General features: G+C 32.4%; 1 protein-coding gene across 10 annotated transcripts; it reads left to right on the forward strand.

Annotated features, from left to right (window-relative positions):
- The first annotated feature begins 7,284 nt into the window (after nucleotides 1-7,284).
- LOC145069502 (uncharacterized) lies at nucleotides 7,285-11,260 on the forward strand. 10 transcript variants are annotated; one of them, XM_079016438.1, is made up of 8 exons: nucleotides 7,287-7,825; nucleotides 7,927-8,004; nucleotides 8,115-8,173; nucleotides 8,871-8,943; nucleotides 9,684-10,255; nucleotides 10,343-10,477; nucleotides 10,587-10,640; nucleotides 11,016-11,260. In XM_079016438.1, exons 1-5 carry the CDS (start codon nucleotides 7,768-7,770, stop codon nucleotides 9,698-9,700), a joined length of 285 nt encoding a protein of 94 aa, XP_078872564.1. In that variant the 5' UTR covers nucleotides 7,287-7,767; the 3' UTR covers nucleotides 9,701-10,255; nucleotides 10,343-10,477; nucleotides 10,587-10,640; nucleotides 11,016-11,260. The 10 variants fall into 10 exon arrangements, 6 of the variants coding, with proteins under 6 accessions (XP_078872562.1, XP_078872564.1, XP_078872565.1 ...); XM_079016439.1 differs by lacking the exon at nucleotides 10,587-10,640 and having other exon boundaries at nucleotides 9,684-9,841; nucleotides 9,926-10,255; XM_079016440.1 differs by lacking the exon at nucleotides 10,587-10,640 and having other exon boundaries at nucleotides 7,288-7,825; nucleotides 9,684-9,841; nucleotides 9,977-10,255.
- Nucleotides 11,261-21,868: the final 10,608 nt, after the last annotated feature.

The following is a 21,868-nucleotide window of genomic DNA, read 5'->3' on the forward strand; positions in this document are numbered from 1 at the left end:
CTCTAACTCGCCATGACTCACTGAGTCAACCTATAACTCGACTGGACCACTCACTAGGCGATCTGAGGGCAATCTTCAAGCTACTCGCCGAGTCTGATCGTCAGACTCGGTGAGTCCATGCCATGCAATCACTCAAACTTGCTTCTAAGGTCAGATCTGCTCCAACAATTCATAGATATGGCCTTCCTAGACTGATTCATCACGTAAAGTCCTTATCTTGGGGTTCATAACGCACCCCATGGCTCATAAATGGCATTTTGACCTAAGGCATAAGGATTCCAATCCAAAACCTCCATTGATTCACAAAAAGCTTGGGCAAAGGGACACTCTGGACCTCCAAGGGTCCAGATCTATGGTCTAAATCGCTTAAGGGACCAAGGGAGCACTAGATCTAGCCACAAAAGGGCTCAACAAGCCCTAAATCAATGAAAACTTCAACATAGCAGAGGATAGATCGAAGATATTACCTCAAATGTGATGCTCTGGACCCCGAACTCTCAGGAAGTGGCTCCTCTTGCCTTTCCTTAGCTGATCCCCCCTTTTTTCCTTGCAAGATGACACCTCCAAGATCAATAATGGCCTCCTTCTATGCTCCAAACGCTCACACTCGATTAGGGTTTCACTCAAGGGACTGGTGAGCACAAATGACGGCCATAAGGCCCTTTAGATAGGTCCCAAACCCGAGAAATTAGGGTTTCATTAAACAGCGCGGACTCGCCGAGTCCATACCTTGGACTCGCCGAGTCCAGGCGCGAACCCGCGTCCAGATCCGCAATCCTACTCGGCGAGTCTGAGCTCCAACTCGCCGAGTCCTCTCTCAAAACACCAAAAACATAAACATAAAAGATACCTGGAAATCCGGGTTGTTACAGTTTATGCTTGGACTCGTCGAGTCCCCCCATGGACTCGACGAGTCCCCTGTGCTGACAACATGAAATTCGACTTTTTTCACTATTTTGCATCAAGTATCAAACAAACAAGCCTAGCCTCTGATACCACTGATGGGTTTTGAGCATTCTAACACTCCTAAGGTGTACATGCAACCCTAGAAACCTTGGATCTATCTTTGTCTAAAATACATGCAAAATATTGTTTCCAAGGTTTATAAACCTATATAGCATACATGGGGAACTTTAAACATAAAAGATGGCTAGAATTACATACCTTGTAGTTGATTTGATTCCTTGAAAACCTTGAGAGCCTAGCACCCCAAGTTTGATGCCTCAAATGTTTCACACAACACCAAGTGCTTTGGATGAATTTGAGAGAATGTAGAACACTTCTAAAAATCGGCCTAGCCCTCTTTTCTATCTAGTGTGTAGCCGATTTTGGTATATAACATGTTCTTTATATAGTGTGTTACATTTAGGGTTACACCATGTAAACCCTAATGTAACATGACTCTTCATTTCCATAATCCATGGGTTTAAACCTCCATGGAGCATCCTATGGACCTTAGCCCAACTTGATAACCCATGGAGCCTTTAGCCCACTATACAAGTTATGGATGATTTACATAATCAACCGATATATTTAATTAGTCTTCTTTTGATCACTTAATTAATTCCAAATTAATCTTTGATCAATACTAATTAAATAATACTATTAATATATTAGAACTTATAATATATTAATAAACCACAAGTGTTATTTCTCTCATTTAGTCTATCCAAATGCATGATGCAGTGCAACCCAAATGGACCATGCCAGGTTGGGTCAAGTACATACCAAGTATAGTTATGGACTTAGACACCTTATACAACAATTATATGTATCTAATCACGTATGATTTATGTGGATAAGTTTCATTTTTGCATTCTCGATTCAATAGATGCTCTTATATTTAATGACATGTGATTATACTTATCTAATCACATATGATTTATATGGACAATATTTGTTTTGCATTTTTTATTCAATTTTTGTTTTATTATATTTAATCACATGTGATTATATATATCTAACCGCATATGATTTATGTGCACAATATTTGTTTTTCGTTCTTTATTCAAAAGTTGTTCTTTGTCTACATCAATTACATGTAATTAAATACATATAATTACATGTGATTAACTACATGATAAAAATTATTGAGCCGGAAATTCAAAAAAAAAAATCATTTGTATATAAATAATATATGACTAAATACATAAACCACATGTGATTATATGTATTTAATCACACATGATTTATGTGATTACATACATATAATCATATATGATTTATGTGATTAAATAGTATCCACATACATCATATATGATTTATGTGATAAAGTAATTATTCTTTGTCCACTTTAATTATATGTGACTAAATACATTTAATACATGTGATTATATGTATATAATAACATATGATTTATATGAAAAAAAATATTGTCTATATAAATCATATATGAGTAGATATGTATATAATCACATGTGATTATATACATAATAACAACTATTAAATCAAGGATACGGAAACAAATCTTATCCATATAGCTCATATGTGATTAATTACATATAATCATATATGATTAAATACACGAGACCAATTATTGAGCTGAAACCGAGAAAATAAATATTGTCCATGTAAATCATATTTGATTAAATACATATAATCACATGTGATTATATGTGTCTAATCACATATGACTTATGTCGACAAGATTCATTATCATGTTCTGAATTAAATTATTGTTTTTTTCAACTTTAATCATATGTGACTAAATATATCTAATCACGTGTGATTATATGTATCTAATCACATATGATTTATATGGACAAAAAAGAATATAGTCCATATAAATCATATATGATTAATACAAATAATCACATGTGATTATATACACATAATGACGGGTGGTGGTGGTGTGTGTTGATGTTTGGTGGTGGTAGGTGGTGAGGGTGACATGTGGGGTGGTGGTTATTATAGTAGGTGGTGAGTGGCGGTGGAAAATGGTGGTGATGGGTAGTGGTGATAGGTGGTAGTGGTGGGTGGTGGTTGGCGGTGGCGGTGGTGGTGTATTGTGGTTTTAGTGGGTGATGGGTAGGGTGGTGGTGGCGTATGGTGGTGATATGTGGTAGAGGTAGGTGGTGTTAATGGGTGGTGATGGTGATATGTGGTAGTGGTCTTGGTGGGTGCTGGGTGGGGGTGGTGATAGGTGGTGGTGATGAGTGATGGTGATAAGTGGTGGGTGATGGTTGGTGGTAGTGGTGGGTGGTGGTCATAACGGTGGGTGGTAGTGATAGGTGGTGGAGGTGGGTGGTGGTAGTGGGTGGGTGATGGTTGTGGTGGGGGTGCTAGACTGCTAGTGTCGGGTGGTGTTGATGGTGGTGGGTCGTGGGTAGGGGTGATGATAACAGGTGGTGGTCGGTGGTGATGGGTGGTGGTAGTTGGTGGTAGGGTGGTGGTGGTGATGCTTGGTGGAGGCGGGTGTTGGTGACGGGTGGTTGGTGGTGGTTATAATGGTGGGTGGTGGGTGGATGCTATTGATGGGTGGTGGTAGCAGGTGGTGGTGGGTGGGAATGGTGGTGGTGGTCGTGGGAGGCAGGTAAGAAGTTTTTTTCTTTGACATATTTTTTTGGTGAACAAAACAAATGAATTATTAGATAAATAAAAAATAACATGATTAATAAAAAAAATCCCGAAAAAACATCTTTACGATTCATTGATATTCACTAAAATTGTTATAAAATTTAATTCTTTTCTTTATTTACTTAAAAATTAATCATGATAATGTTTTTTTAGAAAACTTTCGTGTGAATTATCTTACTTTTGAATTATCTAATGATTTATTTTGTTTCTTTTCAATATATATATATATATATATATATATATATATATATATATATATATATATATATATATATATATACCTTCGTAAGCATTTAACATGTTTTGCTGAATTTTAAGTGTTATAACCCTTAATGCATCATATACAACAACGTTATGCATTGTTGAAAAAATCATTCTTATCCAGTGTGAATCAGTCAAAGTCGTTTGAACTAACATTCTCTCAATTTCAGCCGATTGAATCGATCAAAAAAAACTTAGACCCACGTTATATAGCACACCCCATCGTCTCAGCCACTAACATCGAATTTATTGATTTCATCTCTTCCTAATTTATATTTTTACTTGATTTTCAGGACTCCGGTGATGTCGACACCACCATCCCCGCCGTCTACTCCGGTCTTCACTCTCCAAGTAAGATTTCAGCTTCCCATCACTTTCTTTCTCGCAATACTTACCTTTAACTGGTGTGCCCTTCTCCTCTCTACCCCACCTCCATTGCGCCACCAGTAAACCATCGCCCCTCTGAAAACCCTAGAGACCACCGTCTCCAACACCACTCACCCCTCTCTAAAAACCCTATACATGACATTTACCATCGTCTCCTCTAATAGTTCCCTCCGTCGTCTCCTATAACCAGGTATGTTTGTGATTAAAGGTTCGATTTCCTTTTTCCCCTATTTTTACATCAATTTCGAAATGGGCAATTTGTTTTTGTTTTTGTTATTCATTAGAATGTTGATGGAAGTGTAACAATCGTATCAAACAATGGCAATTGAAGAGGTGTCAATGGACTAAAGCATTGGATCTGTTAAATCCCTACAAGTTTAGTCAATTTGATTTCTCTTCTTCTTTACCTCCTTACTGTTAGCCGCCTCATCGCCACCTACAAACCCACCACTCTTTGTAGCCAATGATTTGATTCGGGCCTTTAGTTCAGATCAAGTTTACAAACATAAAAATTCATTATGATAAGTATGTTCCTGTTGTCTCTTTTTGAATCTGAGAAATATGAAAAGTTCCCATTATTGAAAAAAACTAAGCTTTATTTTAAAAGATTTCATTGATTGGTGTCTTTTTCCAATTTTATTTCATATAGTAACCAGGTCCCTCATGTTATTGAAAATAACTTGCACCCAAATTCTATTAACAAGTCATAACATATTATTTCTTACAGATGCTGTAATTGTTGCAATTAATCCACAGAAAACCAACATTCTCAAAAGCCAAAAGGTAAATCAGATTGGCAAATGTGCATAACTATAAACTGAATCACATTCTCTGATGCCACCACATCTGACACTAGTACATATGTCATGTATTGGTGGATATAATAAAGTTGATGCTTACTATATTTTCTCATCTACAAATTCATGTCAAGATTCTAGATACCCATGTGAAGATTAAACGTATACAAGGTAAGGTTTTTGTGGTGATTTTAGGATATGTGCTAAAATGAAACGTCAATTTTTTTTACTGTGTCAAGGTATAATTTATCATTACTCAAGATTTTTCTTTATTTGATTATAGATGGTTTAAATGGCAGGTGGTGCAATTGAGAAAGAAATAGGTGGTATGGTAAACTTCTAACTAATAACAATACTACTAAAATGAATCCATTTTCTATTATGCTTCTTTTATTTATGAAAAGAAATTCAAAACCTAAAAACCAGTATGAAAATTAATGAACCTTTGGTATGCTACAGATAATTAATGCTATATTATAGGGAATATCAATGGTTTATATATATATATATATATATATATATATATATATATATATATATATATATATATATATATATATATTAGAATTTCATTATCATTAATGCAACAAAGAATATCCTTTTTTCATAATATACTCTATCTCCGTTCTCAATGTATTTTTCGTTTTATCCTAACATGTTGATAATGAACTGATTTTCTTTTCATATCATTTGATTACTATGGTTATGGGTATTAGACTATTAGTTGCTTTGAACAAAACATCATCTAATAGGAATTCTCAAGTTAGGTTACAACTGGTGCCATACAGTTTTGGGACTAAGATTGGCTTATAACCACGAGGGGTATCAAGTTTTTACTTGATTTAATAAACTAAAGCTCTTTAATTTTTTTTAAAAGTTCCATTTTTAGTGAATGCATCGGGTGGTTCTCATTTGACCTGTCACCGTTCAAAGCCCATATGGCCTGGCCCGTACATTGGTAGAGTCTTAAAGATTAGGTCTTATGTTCACCTCTAGGTGGGATAAATGAAAATGTATGTTGCTATTTTATTAATTTAAATATTGACTCTGACTAGAAGTTTTGTTTCATTTTAGTAAGTGATACTCATCAATTTGGTAATTAGAGTCGTCTTTTGTAGGTGTCATTCACCAATTTGAGTTGGTGGAATAACTTTTAATGTAGATGGTATTAGATTGAAAATGGGATAAACGAGAAAAATAGCAAGTAGTTTAATTTATCTTCATATTATAGCATCCTAATTTTATTTTTCCTATTATAACTACTTACTATAAAATTTTGTTGCAAACAGTTTGAGAGTTGGGGATAGATGAATGAGGAAGATCATAGAGTTACGGTCAAGGGTTAAGCATGACAAACACAAGGAGAAAAAGTCGTGATGTGGACTGTATGCACAAACGAATTTTATAAAAACAACTTTGGATTTTGTTAGGGGATGAAAATTAAACCAAATATACTGTTTGGGGTGTATTGGTTAGTGGTTTTGGGATATATGGGAATGAAGTTATGGTTTTCCTCATTAGTCGTTGCCTTATTGAGAAAGATGCAAGTGGTTGAACTTTGGCTTTGATGTAAAATAGTTATAGGAGTTCAAGTAGATGGATGAGTTGATCAAGATTTGTAACGGGTTGAGTAGTTTATAGTTGAAAAAATTGGGTGGATAGTTTGAAACTTTTTTTTCAGTTGGAAAAGAGTTTGCCCCTGTTATGACTTAATAGTAGCCAAGTTGCTGCACATAAGTTGATCCCAAAGCCCATTGTTACTCCATCCAACTTTTTTCAATCAAAAACTTAATCAAGCACGATTATTTATTACTTCCATAACTATTTTGGTTTATTTAACAATTACATTTGTCCATTAATGTGATTTAGCAATTATATAGGAAACCAAAGCAAAATCCATTTGTTGTACTCTTGTAGTGCCATATTTTATTTTTATTTTTTTTTTATCAAAGATGAAATTTTTGACAAATGATTGAAACTAATAAACATAAAATGAATATCAACTTTTAGAAAAGTTATATATATATATATATATATATATATATATATATATATATATATATATATATATATATATATATATATATATATATATTAAAATTATCCTACCTTAGCTATAGCTATAGTAAAGTTGCAAAGATTTTGACAGATTTGGTCCTCAGTTTTTCTCTGTGTTTCTACAATGCTGGCCTATTTCTTTTAAAGGGTATATTTTGCAATTTTCTATATTGTTTTTACACGTGTTGATTTCTTTTTCTTTCACCGTTCGTCTTCCATTTGTTTCTTTCGCTTTCTTCTCTTAATAACCGACTCAAACAGACCGATCATCTTCTCACTTTCACTTCATCGTCTTCTTCTTCCAATTAACCTCTTCCAACATCTCCACAACATCTCTTCGGCTGGACCACCTGTATATCAGCACCATCAGTTCCCCGTCTTCATCTTCTCTATCTCTCTATCGCCACCAGCAACCCACTCCCAGCGCATCGTCTGCGACACACCGCCAACTCACTAAAAGCATCGACTTTCTCCCCCACCTCTCTCATTGAATCAGATCCGTTCTTCTCCTCGGATGTGAGCCAAAAATCGTCTGTTTGGAATCACGCTTCATCGGTTGTGCCGCCACCAATTCAGGACAATTTTGCTTCCAATCAAACGCTTATAGAGACCCGCCAACTCCTCCTTCATTATACACATCTGGAATTTCGTTTACATCCGCCACTGAAGATCAAAGGGTTTCAATTGGATGGAGAGGGACAACGGTGGGAGGCTAAGCGGAAGTCTCTTTTGCTTCAGCTTTTGGAGTTATCAACAAAACTTTGAAATATCATACTTTCTTCAATTGTTTGGTTTATTTTCTTTCTGGGGGTTAACAATTGCTAAATGATTTTATATTTTTGTTTAGGTTTTCATCTGTTTCATATTTCGTATGACCTCTGTTCACCATCGTTAAACCCCTACGCCTATGTTTCTTTTCTAAAAGGTAAAATTTTTATATAAGGAGATATGGTGTTGAAGGTTTATGTGAATATTGTCAAGTAGGTTTGTTTTACTTAGCGATAAACCTGAGCTGGTACATTATTTGCAGAATAGTTGATCTCCACAGATTTAAACTCCCAATTGGATGTATTGGTTTCTTTGATCCGAGGAAGGTACCATCACATTAACTTCATTTGCTTTATCAGTTGTTATAGAAACTACTTTCATCAATCGCCCAGGTTTTTTTACATACACTTATTACTTATGACATTGAAGTGGGAAAGGGAAGTATGGGTGAGATCTCCTACCAGTGGATGTATATGTGAATCCTTTGCCTTTTTTTTCCTTATTTTTTCTGAACTCTTAACACTTTAGGGTGAAATTAAATGAGCATAGGATTTTAGCATTGGTACTTTTTTTATTAAGTAAATTGAACTACAGTTTTCTTTGGATAACATTTATAAACTTGAAAAGGATTTCAGTCAATAAACTATTACACTAATTATGACTGTACGTAAGAAGGAAGCACATAGGAGTAATGAAGATTTGGCTATTGGATGTACTTCCTACATCACTATTATCAATGATTCTTCATTAATGATTGTAAGATGTTATAGATTGATATTTATTAAAAGTACATTTGTGTTATAGGAAAAACAAGGTTGTATTGTTTTAAAGTGTGCTGCGAAACCTTTACCAAAAGGAGAAATATATGAACAAATACACAAAATAACACCCACCATCTAAGAATTTTCATATTTTGGTTTTCATTTTTTCATGGTTCCTGTTGACTGATGGCAAAATATTTCCCACAAAATGGATTTACAGGTCCTCCTTACTAATTGTTCATTCATGTAGGAGCTTATGTAGGTATACACAAATGGGTTTAAAGGGAACCATTGCGTGAAGGGATTCAAAGTTGGTGTGGTTTCTACCAGAACAGGTGGGTCGCGTTCTCCCTCAACATTCTTATGTATCCTAAAAATATTGGTTTATATATATATTAACGTTATGTTCAATGTTCGAAATCCAATGATTATATGATCATGATGGAAATGTTGAAATAGCAAAATAAATGTTTTACTGGTAATTGTAAAATAGGTCATAAATTGGATATCTTTCTTATTTCATTAATAGTTTTTAATGCGACGTTGAAAATACTTTTATTTTTCAATTTGGGTAATTTTAAGAAAATGTTTTTTAAAGTTTTTGTTTTATATTTTTAATCTCTTAACAGTTTGCTTTTCTTAAGTTCCACAACAATTAAATTGTAAATCATATAATTATTTGTGTTCACAACTTCGCATGTTATATTTGAGGTTAAGGTTGTTATCCAAACTTTTTCACAACTTACAACTACTTTATTACTTTACAATTAAATTAATGTTATTTATTTAGATATATAAAAATCTTTAACTATTAATTTAGTGAAGGGTATTCCACATGATAAAAGCTGCACAACAGCCAAGAGATGAAAGAGATGTGTAGAGGTTTCTAACCTCATTGCAAAAGTTGAAGTTGTACACAATATATTTTTACTAAAAATCTACTTTTTTTTCTAGATTTATTGTTTTTTGTTAATACTGATTATTCTCTCTGATCTTATGTCTATGTGAATCAGAACTTATTTTTTGTAACCATTTTTAAATACTTATTTTATTTGTTATTTGTCACTCTAAACAGGATTCACAGTGCTGTGAAGAATCGGTTCTCCATCTTATCTAAGAAGAAAGCAAAGTTTGACTCATCAAATAAAAAGAACAACAATGCTGACATGAATGCTAATAAAAAAAGCAGACAAAATACAGATAAAGTTCAAGAAACTTCAATAGCCAGAAGAGGTAAAATTTGCAGTGCCTTTGTTCAAGATGGATTTATACAAAATGGTTATGAGATCCAAAGCAATTAAGCAGCTATTTTCTCAGTTTCTCTATTATTAATGAACCTGAGAGTGCATGGTTTTGTGCTTTCTTGAGTTTGAAGATGCCAAATGTCCCTTAATTGCTTTGGAAGCCTTCGAGGTTTGCTCTATCTTCAAATTCTTAGTTTTGATGCAATCAAGAAAGGAATGGAATTGATAATTCCATTGGAATGAAAAAGAAAACACTGACTGTTTGAAGATACGAAATGTCCCTTAAGTTTTGCTTCAATTCTACATTGTTCTTCTCCAAAGGAAAGAATCTTAAAAGTAATGGTGTTTAGTTGACATACAGCTTCTCAAAATGCTCTAAATCTCCTCTTTAAAGCTCCTCATGGTAAATCTACTGTCTGAACTTTTTTTTTTCAGGTTTTACTTTTATCTATAAAAAATTTCATCATCTGTTCATCTCTCTTCAATGCAGAGCTTTCCACAGCCATTCAACAAACTTTTTTTTTTTTTACCAAAAATAGACAGTAATGTTATCATTGAAGATGAAAAGGGGAAGATACATTATCTCCAATATATTGTTCTTCAAAGGGACATTTTACTCTTACAGGTAGTCCAACAATTTAAACTTAAGGTGATATCCAGGTTGCTATAATAATAATACACAAATAACAGACAAACCTTGCACACTGACTGTTATGTTCACTTTATGGTTTTAGGATTCAATTTATGAGAAAGTTGCCACATCATTTCTTTGAGACTGCATTTACTAAGTATGTTGCTAAATCTATAGGTTTATTTACTTTTTTTTTTTTTGCTATTTTATTGGGTTAAGAACCTTCATTTATTATTTTCTTTTTTTAAATTTATAGACCATGAACCCCAGGTGTTATATTAAATGTATAAAATACCCCTCGCTGCCCCTATATCTACCAAAGTCTAATCTCATTCTGTAATTGATGTTGGTCGAATGTGTTTGTTGTAGTAAACTGAAGGGTAATTGCAAATATAAGTATATCACTACTAGGGACATCTTTCTCAAATAGTTTTGGAGTGCTTTATTGTATTTCTATTATCTATCAGAAGTTATGGACGATCTTTTTGTAAATTATTAACTATTTTAACAGGGCTGCAATTTAATTGTGCAGGGGGAGAATAAAAGATTGATATTCTTTAACATGCTTATGCTGGATTGTTGATGTCATATTATCACTTAAAATTCCGTTTTCTGCATGCTAATATTGTGATTACAATTCAAAATTTGGACTAGGTTTCACATAATTCGAATAAGAAGATTGATGTGTGTGTAACATTTTTCTTAACTGTATTTCTAATTTGAACGAAGATTACTATTTTGAAAATATTATTATAATAGGGTAGATTTTTGTTGTTACAGGAATAATCATAAGTAGGATTCTATAATAAGCTATCATACTCAGGTAGATTTTCAACATATAATATCTAATAAATTAGGTAGATTTTCTATATGTATCAGAGCCTCTAACCGAAAAAACGACAAATGAAGGTTTCCGACCCAGCAAAACGGGGGACTTTTTTCTAGTTTAAGTTAAAAGTAATCGGGAAAATTGATCACTAAAAGTAAACAATTCTTTTACATTACATACTTTGCATGCTAACAAATTTTTTTTAAACCATATAATGTATTATAAGCTTTATTATTGCTTTTGGATATAGTCAATAACACATCTTTTTAATTTCTTTTTCATATTAAACACTAAGTTATAAATATATTTGTATTTTTAAATCAACATATACAAATATTTTTACTTTTAAACTAAAACATCACTATAATTACAATTTTCAATAAACAAAAACATAATTTTAATTTTAAACCAAAACATAAACACATTTACCCTTTTAACTTAGAAAAATAACATAATAAGATTTTTAAACCGAAAGTGTTAGTCGATAAACAATAGTTGTCAATTTGTTTATTGAATGTTATTTTAAATATGACATGTTTCGAAATTCAAAAAAAAATCACACCAAAAGACAATTTACCAAAAAGAAATTCTTTAATGAAAGTAAAGTTTTTGCCATTATTGAAAAGATACTAACTCCGACTTGGAAACATTCATCGAAGATTGTCAACATCGGTTTATTTGTGCAAAAAAACTAATCACTTCTCAAAACTAATTTCTAAAAGAAATTAATCATACTCGTTGCTCGCGGGTAAACAGCTAGTATATATATATATATATATATATATATATATATATATATATATATATATATATATATATATATATATATATATATATATATATATATATATGTCTTTTTCTTGAAATTTAAGAGGTACAAATATTACTATATCATGTACAACCATTTTAAGCTTAACATTTCATCCAAGTGTATATAGAAAAAACAAAAACTAAAACACGCCTTTTGAAGCCCCTATTTCTCTCTAAACCCTAGATCTCCTTCGCCAATTTCCCTAACAACGAACTACCACCATGAACCGGTGTTCCCTTTTCTTTCTTCGCCACCACCACCCATCCTGCACCCTCACACCACCGACTACCAGATCCATTAAGGGGGTGTTTGGGGGATCTTTTCAAAGGTCAAAAAAACTTTTGGGAAAAGTTTCAAAAAGTCATGTTTCCCTGACTTTTCCAAAAAGTCAGTTTTCCCTCTTTAAAAAATCCAAAAGGAGCTTTCAAGAAGCTTTTCCCAAACATCTTTTGTATGTTATCTTTTCCCAAAAGTTCTTTTCCCTCTCAAAAAGATATCCCAAACACCCCCTAACACATCCTCTGTCAGCCACAATCTTCAATCGTTGCTACCATCTACGCCACCACTACAACCTAGAAGAGGGTCAACGACTATCCCATCCCCCATCAAGCCTCACAATCTCACTCAAATGTTATTCCCTCTCTAATGGACGATCGACGCACTACAAGTGCACCTCTACCTCCAACAATGTCTGTAACCCCATTCTGCCCCGCCTCCCTATGTATGATACCGTTACCCTCACCCTTTGTTCCGAACTACTCCATATCCTCTCTATTATATACCATTGGTAACCTGAAAACACAAAAGAACACCTGTCCCGGTAGCCTAATTAGGTAATTACACCATACATGTGTTTGTCATTGTTAAAAGGGAATGTATGGATTCTTTCTTTTCACAGGTATGAAGTCATAGTTAAATAACTCTATTGTACTCACAATTTGGTAACCTAAATAGATGATTGCATCACTCGTTTTCCTTTTTTTTTTCTGCTATAAACATAGGCTTCTTTGGCATGGATATCAAAGAATGTACAATCAACTTACATATTAGATGGTATGTGGGATTCTTTATGATCAATAGGGTGCATTTTTCATCTACATGTAATCAATTGTTGCACAGATCTATGGATCAATGTAATACAGTAGGTGGATTTATAAAAGAGGATATTGGTTTAATGTTTTTATGCAACAACAAAAAAATCTCAAACATGAATCTTCTCACTGACGAACTACAAAAGATGGAAAACAAAATTATTGGTGATGGATCTATAACTGATTGATACATGAGATTCAATATCTCCTTGGTATGCCATAGTTTGTATTTTATATTAAAAGTTGAATCTTAGGCTCAAAATTTTTGTTAATTTCCTACATTTTCCTTTAGGAGATATTGCCAAAATATATACATGCGTGTGTAGCATAGTTCATTTGTTTTGTTGGAAAAGCAATTAGGGTTCTTAGAAATCCAAGTTATTCAATCCAGTATGTGTATATATTATCTCATCACATAAAAGGCCCACAAACATTTAAAGAATCTATAAAGGTGGGACATTCTTTGAATACAACAGTAGGAAATGAACTACAACCATAATCAGAGGCTGATAAGATTGATTCAATGCTTAAAAATCTGTAGGTATTAATTTATTCCTATAAAAATATCTTTTTTGACAAGAGGAAGCTTGTTTTATTTGCTTTGATAGTTGAAATAAATCAATAAAACGGTACAATCATTCTTTTTATTAAGATCACATGATGGCATTTTCCTTTTGCTATTCGAAACACATAAAGAATGACAAGTTTAATTGTCTTTTTTTGTATTCATTAATTATCAATATAATAATATAATATGTTTATACAATTAAAAAAATATAGTTGTGCGGAATGTCATGGACAACAAGACTACAAGAGGATGTTGCATCTTTTCTGTAACTCCCCCCCCCCCCCCCCCCCCAAAACTATCTTACTTCATGATCGAACCCTTAAATCCATCTAAAATAACAAATGTGTTCTCATTTTCATTATCTCACCCCTTTTATCGTTTTGTAACATTTTTGGTCCCTAAACTACCAAAAGAAAACTATTCACCACTACAGTGAAAAGAAAAATAAATTGAAAAAGGAAACAACTCACTATTCTCTCCCTCCCAATATGGTTAGATCTAAGTTAACCGATGGATTCTTTATGATTCCATGTATTGTGGTGGATTACTTATTTATTTAAGGCATTTCACTCATAAAGAAAGCCTAAATTTTTTGTTTTTTTCATTGTAAGATGGTTGTGAATCTTCAATTCAGATAACATTTTAAAAATGTATTAGATTTTAATTTTTTGATCAAAATGCGATGATTTTTTTTTTATTTTGGGTTTATAGAGACATGGTCAAATACAATGAAACATTGAATATCATCGTATAGGAGGGCCAAAGGCCTTGTATCTACAGTATAGTTGCTATTGTTTACTAAAAATGTTGCAAGAACCATATCTTTTAAATGAGATAAACTTAAATTAAAGCGCAAATTTTCATTTTATTGAAGTAACAAAACATGTTGTCGAATGGAACTAATTGTTGATGTAACTATTTGTTGCTGTCGTTTTACGCGGGTAGATGACTACTATATATATATATACAAGGCGAATGTCCGTGCGTTGCGTGAGATATAAAAAAATATTTTATATTAAAAATAACTAAATCATCGTTATTAACAATTAAATAATAATTTCATAAAAAATATAAAAAATGATTTTTAGTATTGTTATTATGTTGAACTATATTATAAGAGATAAGGTTGGAACTTGAAGTTGTTTTGTATACACAAAGTTATATAATTAAAATAGAAAAAAATTAATTTTTAAAAATAAATAAATCATTATTGTTATCTATTAAATAATAATTTCATATTAAATTAAAACGTTTATATTAAATATTATCATTATGTAGAAAATACGATAACAGAGACATTTTTTTTATCTATTTTAAATTTTATCATTGTATATAACATATGATAATAGAGACAACTTTTTATCTTAAATAATAAAAACAAATGTTTTGTATCATAAATATTACCATAATTATGTAGAACATATGATAATAGTGACGTCTTTTATAAGGTTAAAACTTTAAATTGTATTATATACAGGGTTGTAAAATCTGGCTAACACAACGAAATACTCGGCATGTTACTTAAACTCGGCCTCCAATGGAAGCGAGTTTGCCTAACTCAGCCAGAAGACACTCGGATCCTTATTAAACTCTATCCAAATCTAAAAGATACAATCCAAAATTATTTTCGAAATTCTGAAATTTAATTGGTCACTTGTCGACAAAGACAATCTCACCAAATAATACACTCAACGTTCTACAAAGTTAGATGCAAGGAAGATCTCATGGCTTAGTCCCTTTAAAATATTTCACAATCTTTCATATTTATAGAGGAGAATACATTCTCTTGTTTACTCTCACGATCAATGTGGGATGAAGACATTTTAATTAAACTCATTTCTTTATTTGCCAATAATTTCATTTTGTTAAATAAAATATTAAATAATAAAAATAAAACGTTATCCAGAAAATTTATTGTTCAATAGTTTCATTTTTCAGTAATCTCGTAAGTTGCAATAAAAAATCAAGTTTTTATTGAATAACTTTTTGTTAAATCCTAAAATCATAAATCCAGTTAGGTACTTAATATAGAAAGTTTGTGTATATGTATTTTCATGATTCAAAATGTCATTATAAAATAAATTCATTTATAAAATATAATCGAGTATATATTTCGTGCTTTTGAATCAAAGTGATTTTTCAAACAATTATAATTTTATGTTTAGGTAGATTTTTTATATTTATATAATATTATGTAACTTATAATATTATTATAAACAATTCGAATAATAATGGGAGTTTCAAATGTATATAGTGAAAGGAAAATGCTTCATTTATCGGTCCAAATTGATCAAACTCGGACCGATTCAACTTAATATACTAAACCACATAATGTTTTATCTATTGAAACCCGGTTTGTATATATTTTGTGTTTTTGAATCAAATTTATTTTTCAAACAATTATAATTTTATGTTTAGGTAACTTATTTATAATATTATTAGAAACAATTTGAAAAATCATGGGAGTTTCAAATGTATGTGGTGAAAGGAAAATGCTTCCTTATCGGTCCAAATTGATCAAACTCAGACCGATTCAACTCAATATACCAAACTACATAACAGTTTTTCAACTGAAACTCTGTTTGAACCTAAAAAAATCATGTTCAAAACCATTTTCAGGATTCTAAAACTTAAATGGACAGTTGCCAATAAAGACAATCTCACCAAAAAATACCCTCAACATCCTAAAAAGGTAGGCATGAGGAAGTTCTCATGGTTTTGTCCCTTTGAAACAATTCACAACCTTTCATATTTATAGAATAGGAAACGTTCTCTTGTTTACTCTCACCATCGATGTGGGATGAAGACATTGTAATAAAACACGCTTTCTTGTTAATAAAACATTATTCAACTTATTTAGTAAAACACTATTTCTCTTGTTTACCCTTTCTTTATTGTTCAATACTTCTATTTTTCTATAATCTCTAAGTTGCTATCCAAAAAAGTAAGTTCTTATTGAATAACTTTTTTTCAATTCTAAAATCATAAATTCAGTTAGGTACTTAATATAGAAAGCTTGTTTATATATATTTTAAAGATTCAAAAGTTCATTATAAAAAGAATTCATTTATAAAATATAATTTGCGTATATATTTCGTGCTTTTGGTCAAATCAAATTTTCAAACAGTTATAATTTTATTTTTAGGTAGATGTTTTTTTATATTTATATAACATTATATAGCTTTTTTAAAATATCATTGGAAATAATTTGAAAAATCATGAGAGTTTCAAATGTATGTAATGAAAGGAAAATGATTCTTTTATGGTCCAAATAGATCAACCTCGGACCGATTCAACTAAATATACAATGAAACCCGGTTTGTATATATTTCGTGCTTTTGAATCAAAGTGAATTTTCAAACAGTTATAATTTTAGGTTTAGGTAGATTCTTTTTTATATTTATATAAAATTATGTAACTTATTTATAATATTATTTGAAATAATTTTAAAAATAATGGGAGTTTCAAATGTTTCTTGTGAAAAGAAAATGATTCCCTTATCTGTCCAAATTGATCCAGCTCAGGTTAAACTCAATATACCCAAGTACATAATTTTTTTCTTACTGAAACACGGTTTAAACCTGAAAAAAATACGGTTCAAAACCATTTTTGGAAATCTAAAAATTAACTGGACATTTTCCAATATAGACAATCTCACCAAATAATATCTTCAAAATCCTACAAAGGTAGGCATGACAAAATTCTCATGGTTTGGTCCCTTTGAAACATTTCACAACCTTTCCTATTTATAGAAGAGAAAACATTATATTGTTTACTCTCACCATCGATGTGGGATGAAGACATTGTAATAAAACACCCTTTCTTGTTTATAGAACATTATTTAACTTATTTATAATATTATTGTAAAGAAATTGAAAATGAATGAGAGTTTTAAATGAATGTGGTGAAAGGAAGTTAAAAAAGGGGGTTTCTAATGAATGAGATTTAAGAAAAAATGCTAGCTTTATAAGTATATATATATATATATATATATATATATATATATATATATATATATATATATATATATATATATATATATATATATATATATATATATATATAAAAGATCAAATAAAAGGAATTAATAAAGTAGTAAAATGAGAAAAAGAAGTTAGATGTAGCCCATCATGTCACTTTTTTTTGAGAAACGGTGGTGTGCCTCGTTGTTTGGTATAGAGGATTAGGAGGAGAGAAAAAGAATAATTTCATTTCTCTTGTTTAATTAGAAAATGTGGGAAAAGGAAAAAAAATCAACTCCACGAGAAATAAGAAAAAAAAAGCGGAGAAATAAAATGATCGGACTTGGAGCCTTACGGGCTACATCCCACGATTTAAATCTTTAATCCCATGATTTATTTACGTTTTGTATATAAATTTATGCTGCTTTCATTTTCGGAATTGGCCTAATCTTCTTTTGATGTGGGTATGCCCTACAAATCTCTTCCAATCTAAATATTAACGTGCTATTAATTCTCAATTAAAGTTTATTTTTTTTATGTACGCAATTGATTCATGAAATCAGTTTATCGTTTGCTTCTTACTTTTTTCTTTTTTCAAACATTCAAGTAGAGATTAAAAAAATATAATTATTATACTTTTTTTGTTGATCGTTCGAGCAATAACTAGTTCATGATTAAGGATGCATATTTTAATAAATTTAAATGTACATTATAAAGCCTTTAAAAAAAAAAAAAACAAAAAAACAAAAAAAAAAAAAAATTAAACATGAATAAAATAACCAAAAAAACTCATTTACATTTCATTGTTTAATACAACCAAACAAAAAAGATGATTCTTATGATCATTTCTCTAGTGAATTCCTTATTCTACCAAACAGTGTAATCAATTCTCTTTCTCCATTTTAATTCATTTTTTCTATATTTTCATTCTCTGCTTTAATTCCATTTCTCTATACCAAACGCACCCTAAAAACCATATGTCTAGTATTTATTATTGCTTTCAAAATTGTTGATTTGTGATTTGATAGAAGTAAGTCATGTGGACCTCTTATAAACTTTGTTTTTCCATTTTTAATGTTTTGTTGTCGTAATTCAAGTCATATATATATATATATATATATATATATATATATATATATATATGTGTGTGTGTGTGTGTATGTGTGTGTTCTAAATGTAACTTGAGCATTTGAAACATTCACATGGAGCATTTGAGTTCAATTGAGCACTTAAGGTTAATGAAACATGTGACAAAGGAAGAAATCATCTGAGAAGGGAATGGATCATATGAAAAAGGAATAGATCTTTTAAAAAGGGGTATGGAGAGGTATGAGGAACCTGATAAAGGAATGGAGCACCTTGGTGCATGGATGAGCCATCCATGACCAAGATGTGCCATTAATAGGAATGGATTCGTCGTTTAGGTTGAAGGTCTGCCATCTAGTCTTTATATGTGTCACTTGGGAAGCAAGTGTTCCACTCATGAAGCATGATGTTCCATTATGGTGAGATTGCGCTACTTTGGATTCTAGATGTGCCATTTGTGAAAGAGGTGTGCAAACAAGAAGGAAGATGTGCCAACTGGAAGGAAGGTGTGTCATTTGTGAAGAAGGAGTTCCATATGATGTGCCATCTTGGTGCAAGGTGTGCCTGTTTATTCCTTGATGTGCCATTTATGTTGTGATGTTCACTATGATGCTTAAGATTGTCCAAGGATGCTTAGAAGTTGAAGAAGGTCAAGCATTATTGCATTATATGTCACCATGATGGTTGATGTGCCATGGTGATCTTAATGTGCCACTCTTGCATCATGATATGTCACTATGGATCATGATGTGCCACTACGATGAATGTTCCAGAAGCTACTACATGGCAAATTGTGATTTGTTGAAACGATTCATGGGCCTATGGGCCAATGGGATAAGCTCATTATGGTTTTAGGTCTGGTCCCTTCACTATAAATATTAAATAAGGATGCCTACTAAGTCATTTGATGTGTCTTTTGTATCCATAGTGAGTAGGTTGAATCTTTATTGGTTATATTTTTAATCTCTGTTTGAGAAGTCAGTGAACAAATAATAGCCGCATCTTGCCAGTGAACGTAGGTCACCTTGACCGAACCACATCAATATTGTGTCTTTGTGTGCTTTTCGTTTTGTGTGTTATTTGCATTACTTCCTATTTGTAAGGTCCTGAAACGGATCTTACCAGTGATCAAACAAACAATACAATCAATAATAACGAGAATGAAGTATGAATAGAAATCAGAACAAGCTTGCACACGCTTCTATTGATGAAAAACGTCTGGTACAACTTGCCTATAGCTACCGTAAACTTTGTGGCATCAACAACCTTTAAATGACCTAGCAAGCATCTATATATAGTGGACCTGGGCCGACCTTGGGTTTACGACCGTAAACAGGCTTACAGCCCTAACTCATCACATGGCCGTAAACTACACAAAAGCTACCAAAACTGCATATTGACTCAAAAGAACCTATTACAAAACGAAAGCCTAGACCAAACCATTAACTGGACCCTTCAATCTCCCCCTTGGTTTGGTGCTAGCTTGAAGTTAATCTTTGTTGCCCACCATCACATCTGCCTGCCCCATCGCCCCGTTCCACATGCGCTTATTGATAATCTTGGCAACCATAGACCTGTACTCTTTTGCTGCTTGTTCAAAAAGCTCCTCGGCAACTACTATTTGATAAGTACTCAGATGATGAATGTCTCGCCTCCCGAACTGGAACAAATCCCTTCGATCATATAGACGAATGCATCCCATTTTTAAGCTTGATAACAATAGACGTAGTCTGGTAAAAAACCCAATACTCCATGGAGCTTAAAGATCCATTTGGGTACCTTTGAAGCACATGGATTTGTTTGACCTGATTGGTTGCAGGCCACATCACCACTTGAAGAGGATGACCAGTCTTGGGATCTATAACATCAGGGTAATGTGTAACGCCCGTAGATCCGGGCTAGTCAATTTAGAGATAATAGGGGTCGAAAATGACTTTTTGACAAAAGATTATTTAGAATAAATAATCTTAACCAAGTTTTATAATATGTCTCAAGGGTTCCGTACATATAAAGAACGCCATAATCCGAGTTATATCGAAGAAGTTATGGCCCATCGAAGTTTTACGGCAAAACCGGCATGGCACCGGGAGACGTAAATAGTGAATTTTTGATAAAGGACTTTTTAGCCTTATCGATCCAAATAAAAGTTGTAGTATATGTTAACCCGAGAACATACAAAAAAAGAACGCCCAAATCTGACTTCGTATGAGGAAGTTATGAATTTTCTAAGATTTGACATAGCAGTGCACGACCCGAAACTCGAATTTTAGTTCGAGCGGTTTTTGACCTACGCGACCTAAATGAGAATTGAAGATCTCATTAATAGGAACTCAATGGTAAAAATACAGACGAAAACAGAGTTCGTATGTAGAAGTTATGAATTTTATGCGGACATTTAACAGTATAGTCTCCTCGTACTGTTAAATTTAAGATCGGTAGAGAATTAGCCGACGGAGTCAAAATTAAAGTTGTAGATCTTATTTTTACCAACGCGTAGATATAAATAACATCAAAAACAGAGGTCGTATGTGAAAGTTACGGATTTTAGAAGTCGGAAGTGTGTTGTGCGAAAATGGGTGATGTGGCACAATCTTGACCATTGCTTTCTCCCTAAGTCTTGCCACTAGATGGTGACATGTGGCACCAAGTTTAGCTATTTTCACCCTATAAATAGAACCTCTCCCACCCTCATTTTCTTCACACCTTTCCCATTCTTTTCTTCTCTTTACTCTCTCCCTCTCTAGAACCTATCTCTAGCCCCGAAGCCCTCCCCCCCCCCCCCCCCCCCCCCCGAAAAGGCTAGGGAACCTCCCTAGCACGAGGCGGAAGCCCCGGAGTGCTCGACGGCTCCGAAAAGGCTAGGAACGCTTCTCCAAGCAAAGCCCGGTTTTCTATAAAACCCGCTGTAAGTGAGCTACGCCTACGCTATTTTTAATATATCGTTTATTTAATTATAGTAACGTTATTAGGAACTTATAATATGTACTTGGGCTATTATTATGGGTTATATAAGTATTTTTTGACTCTTATATAATAGT

This window comes from Lactuca serriola, chromosome 8 (assembly GCF_051521515.1).
Source record: "Lactuca serriola cultivar US96UC23 chromosome 8, Lser_US96UC23_V15, whole genome shotgun sequence".
Lineage (NCBI taxonomy): Eukaryota > Viridiplantae > Streptophyta > Magnoliopsida > Asterales > Asteraceae > Lactuca > Lactuca serriola.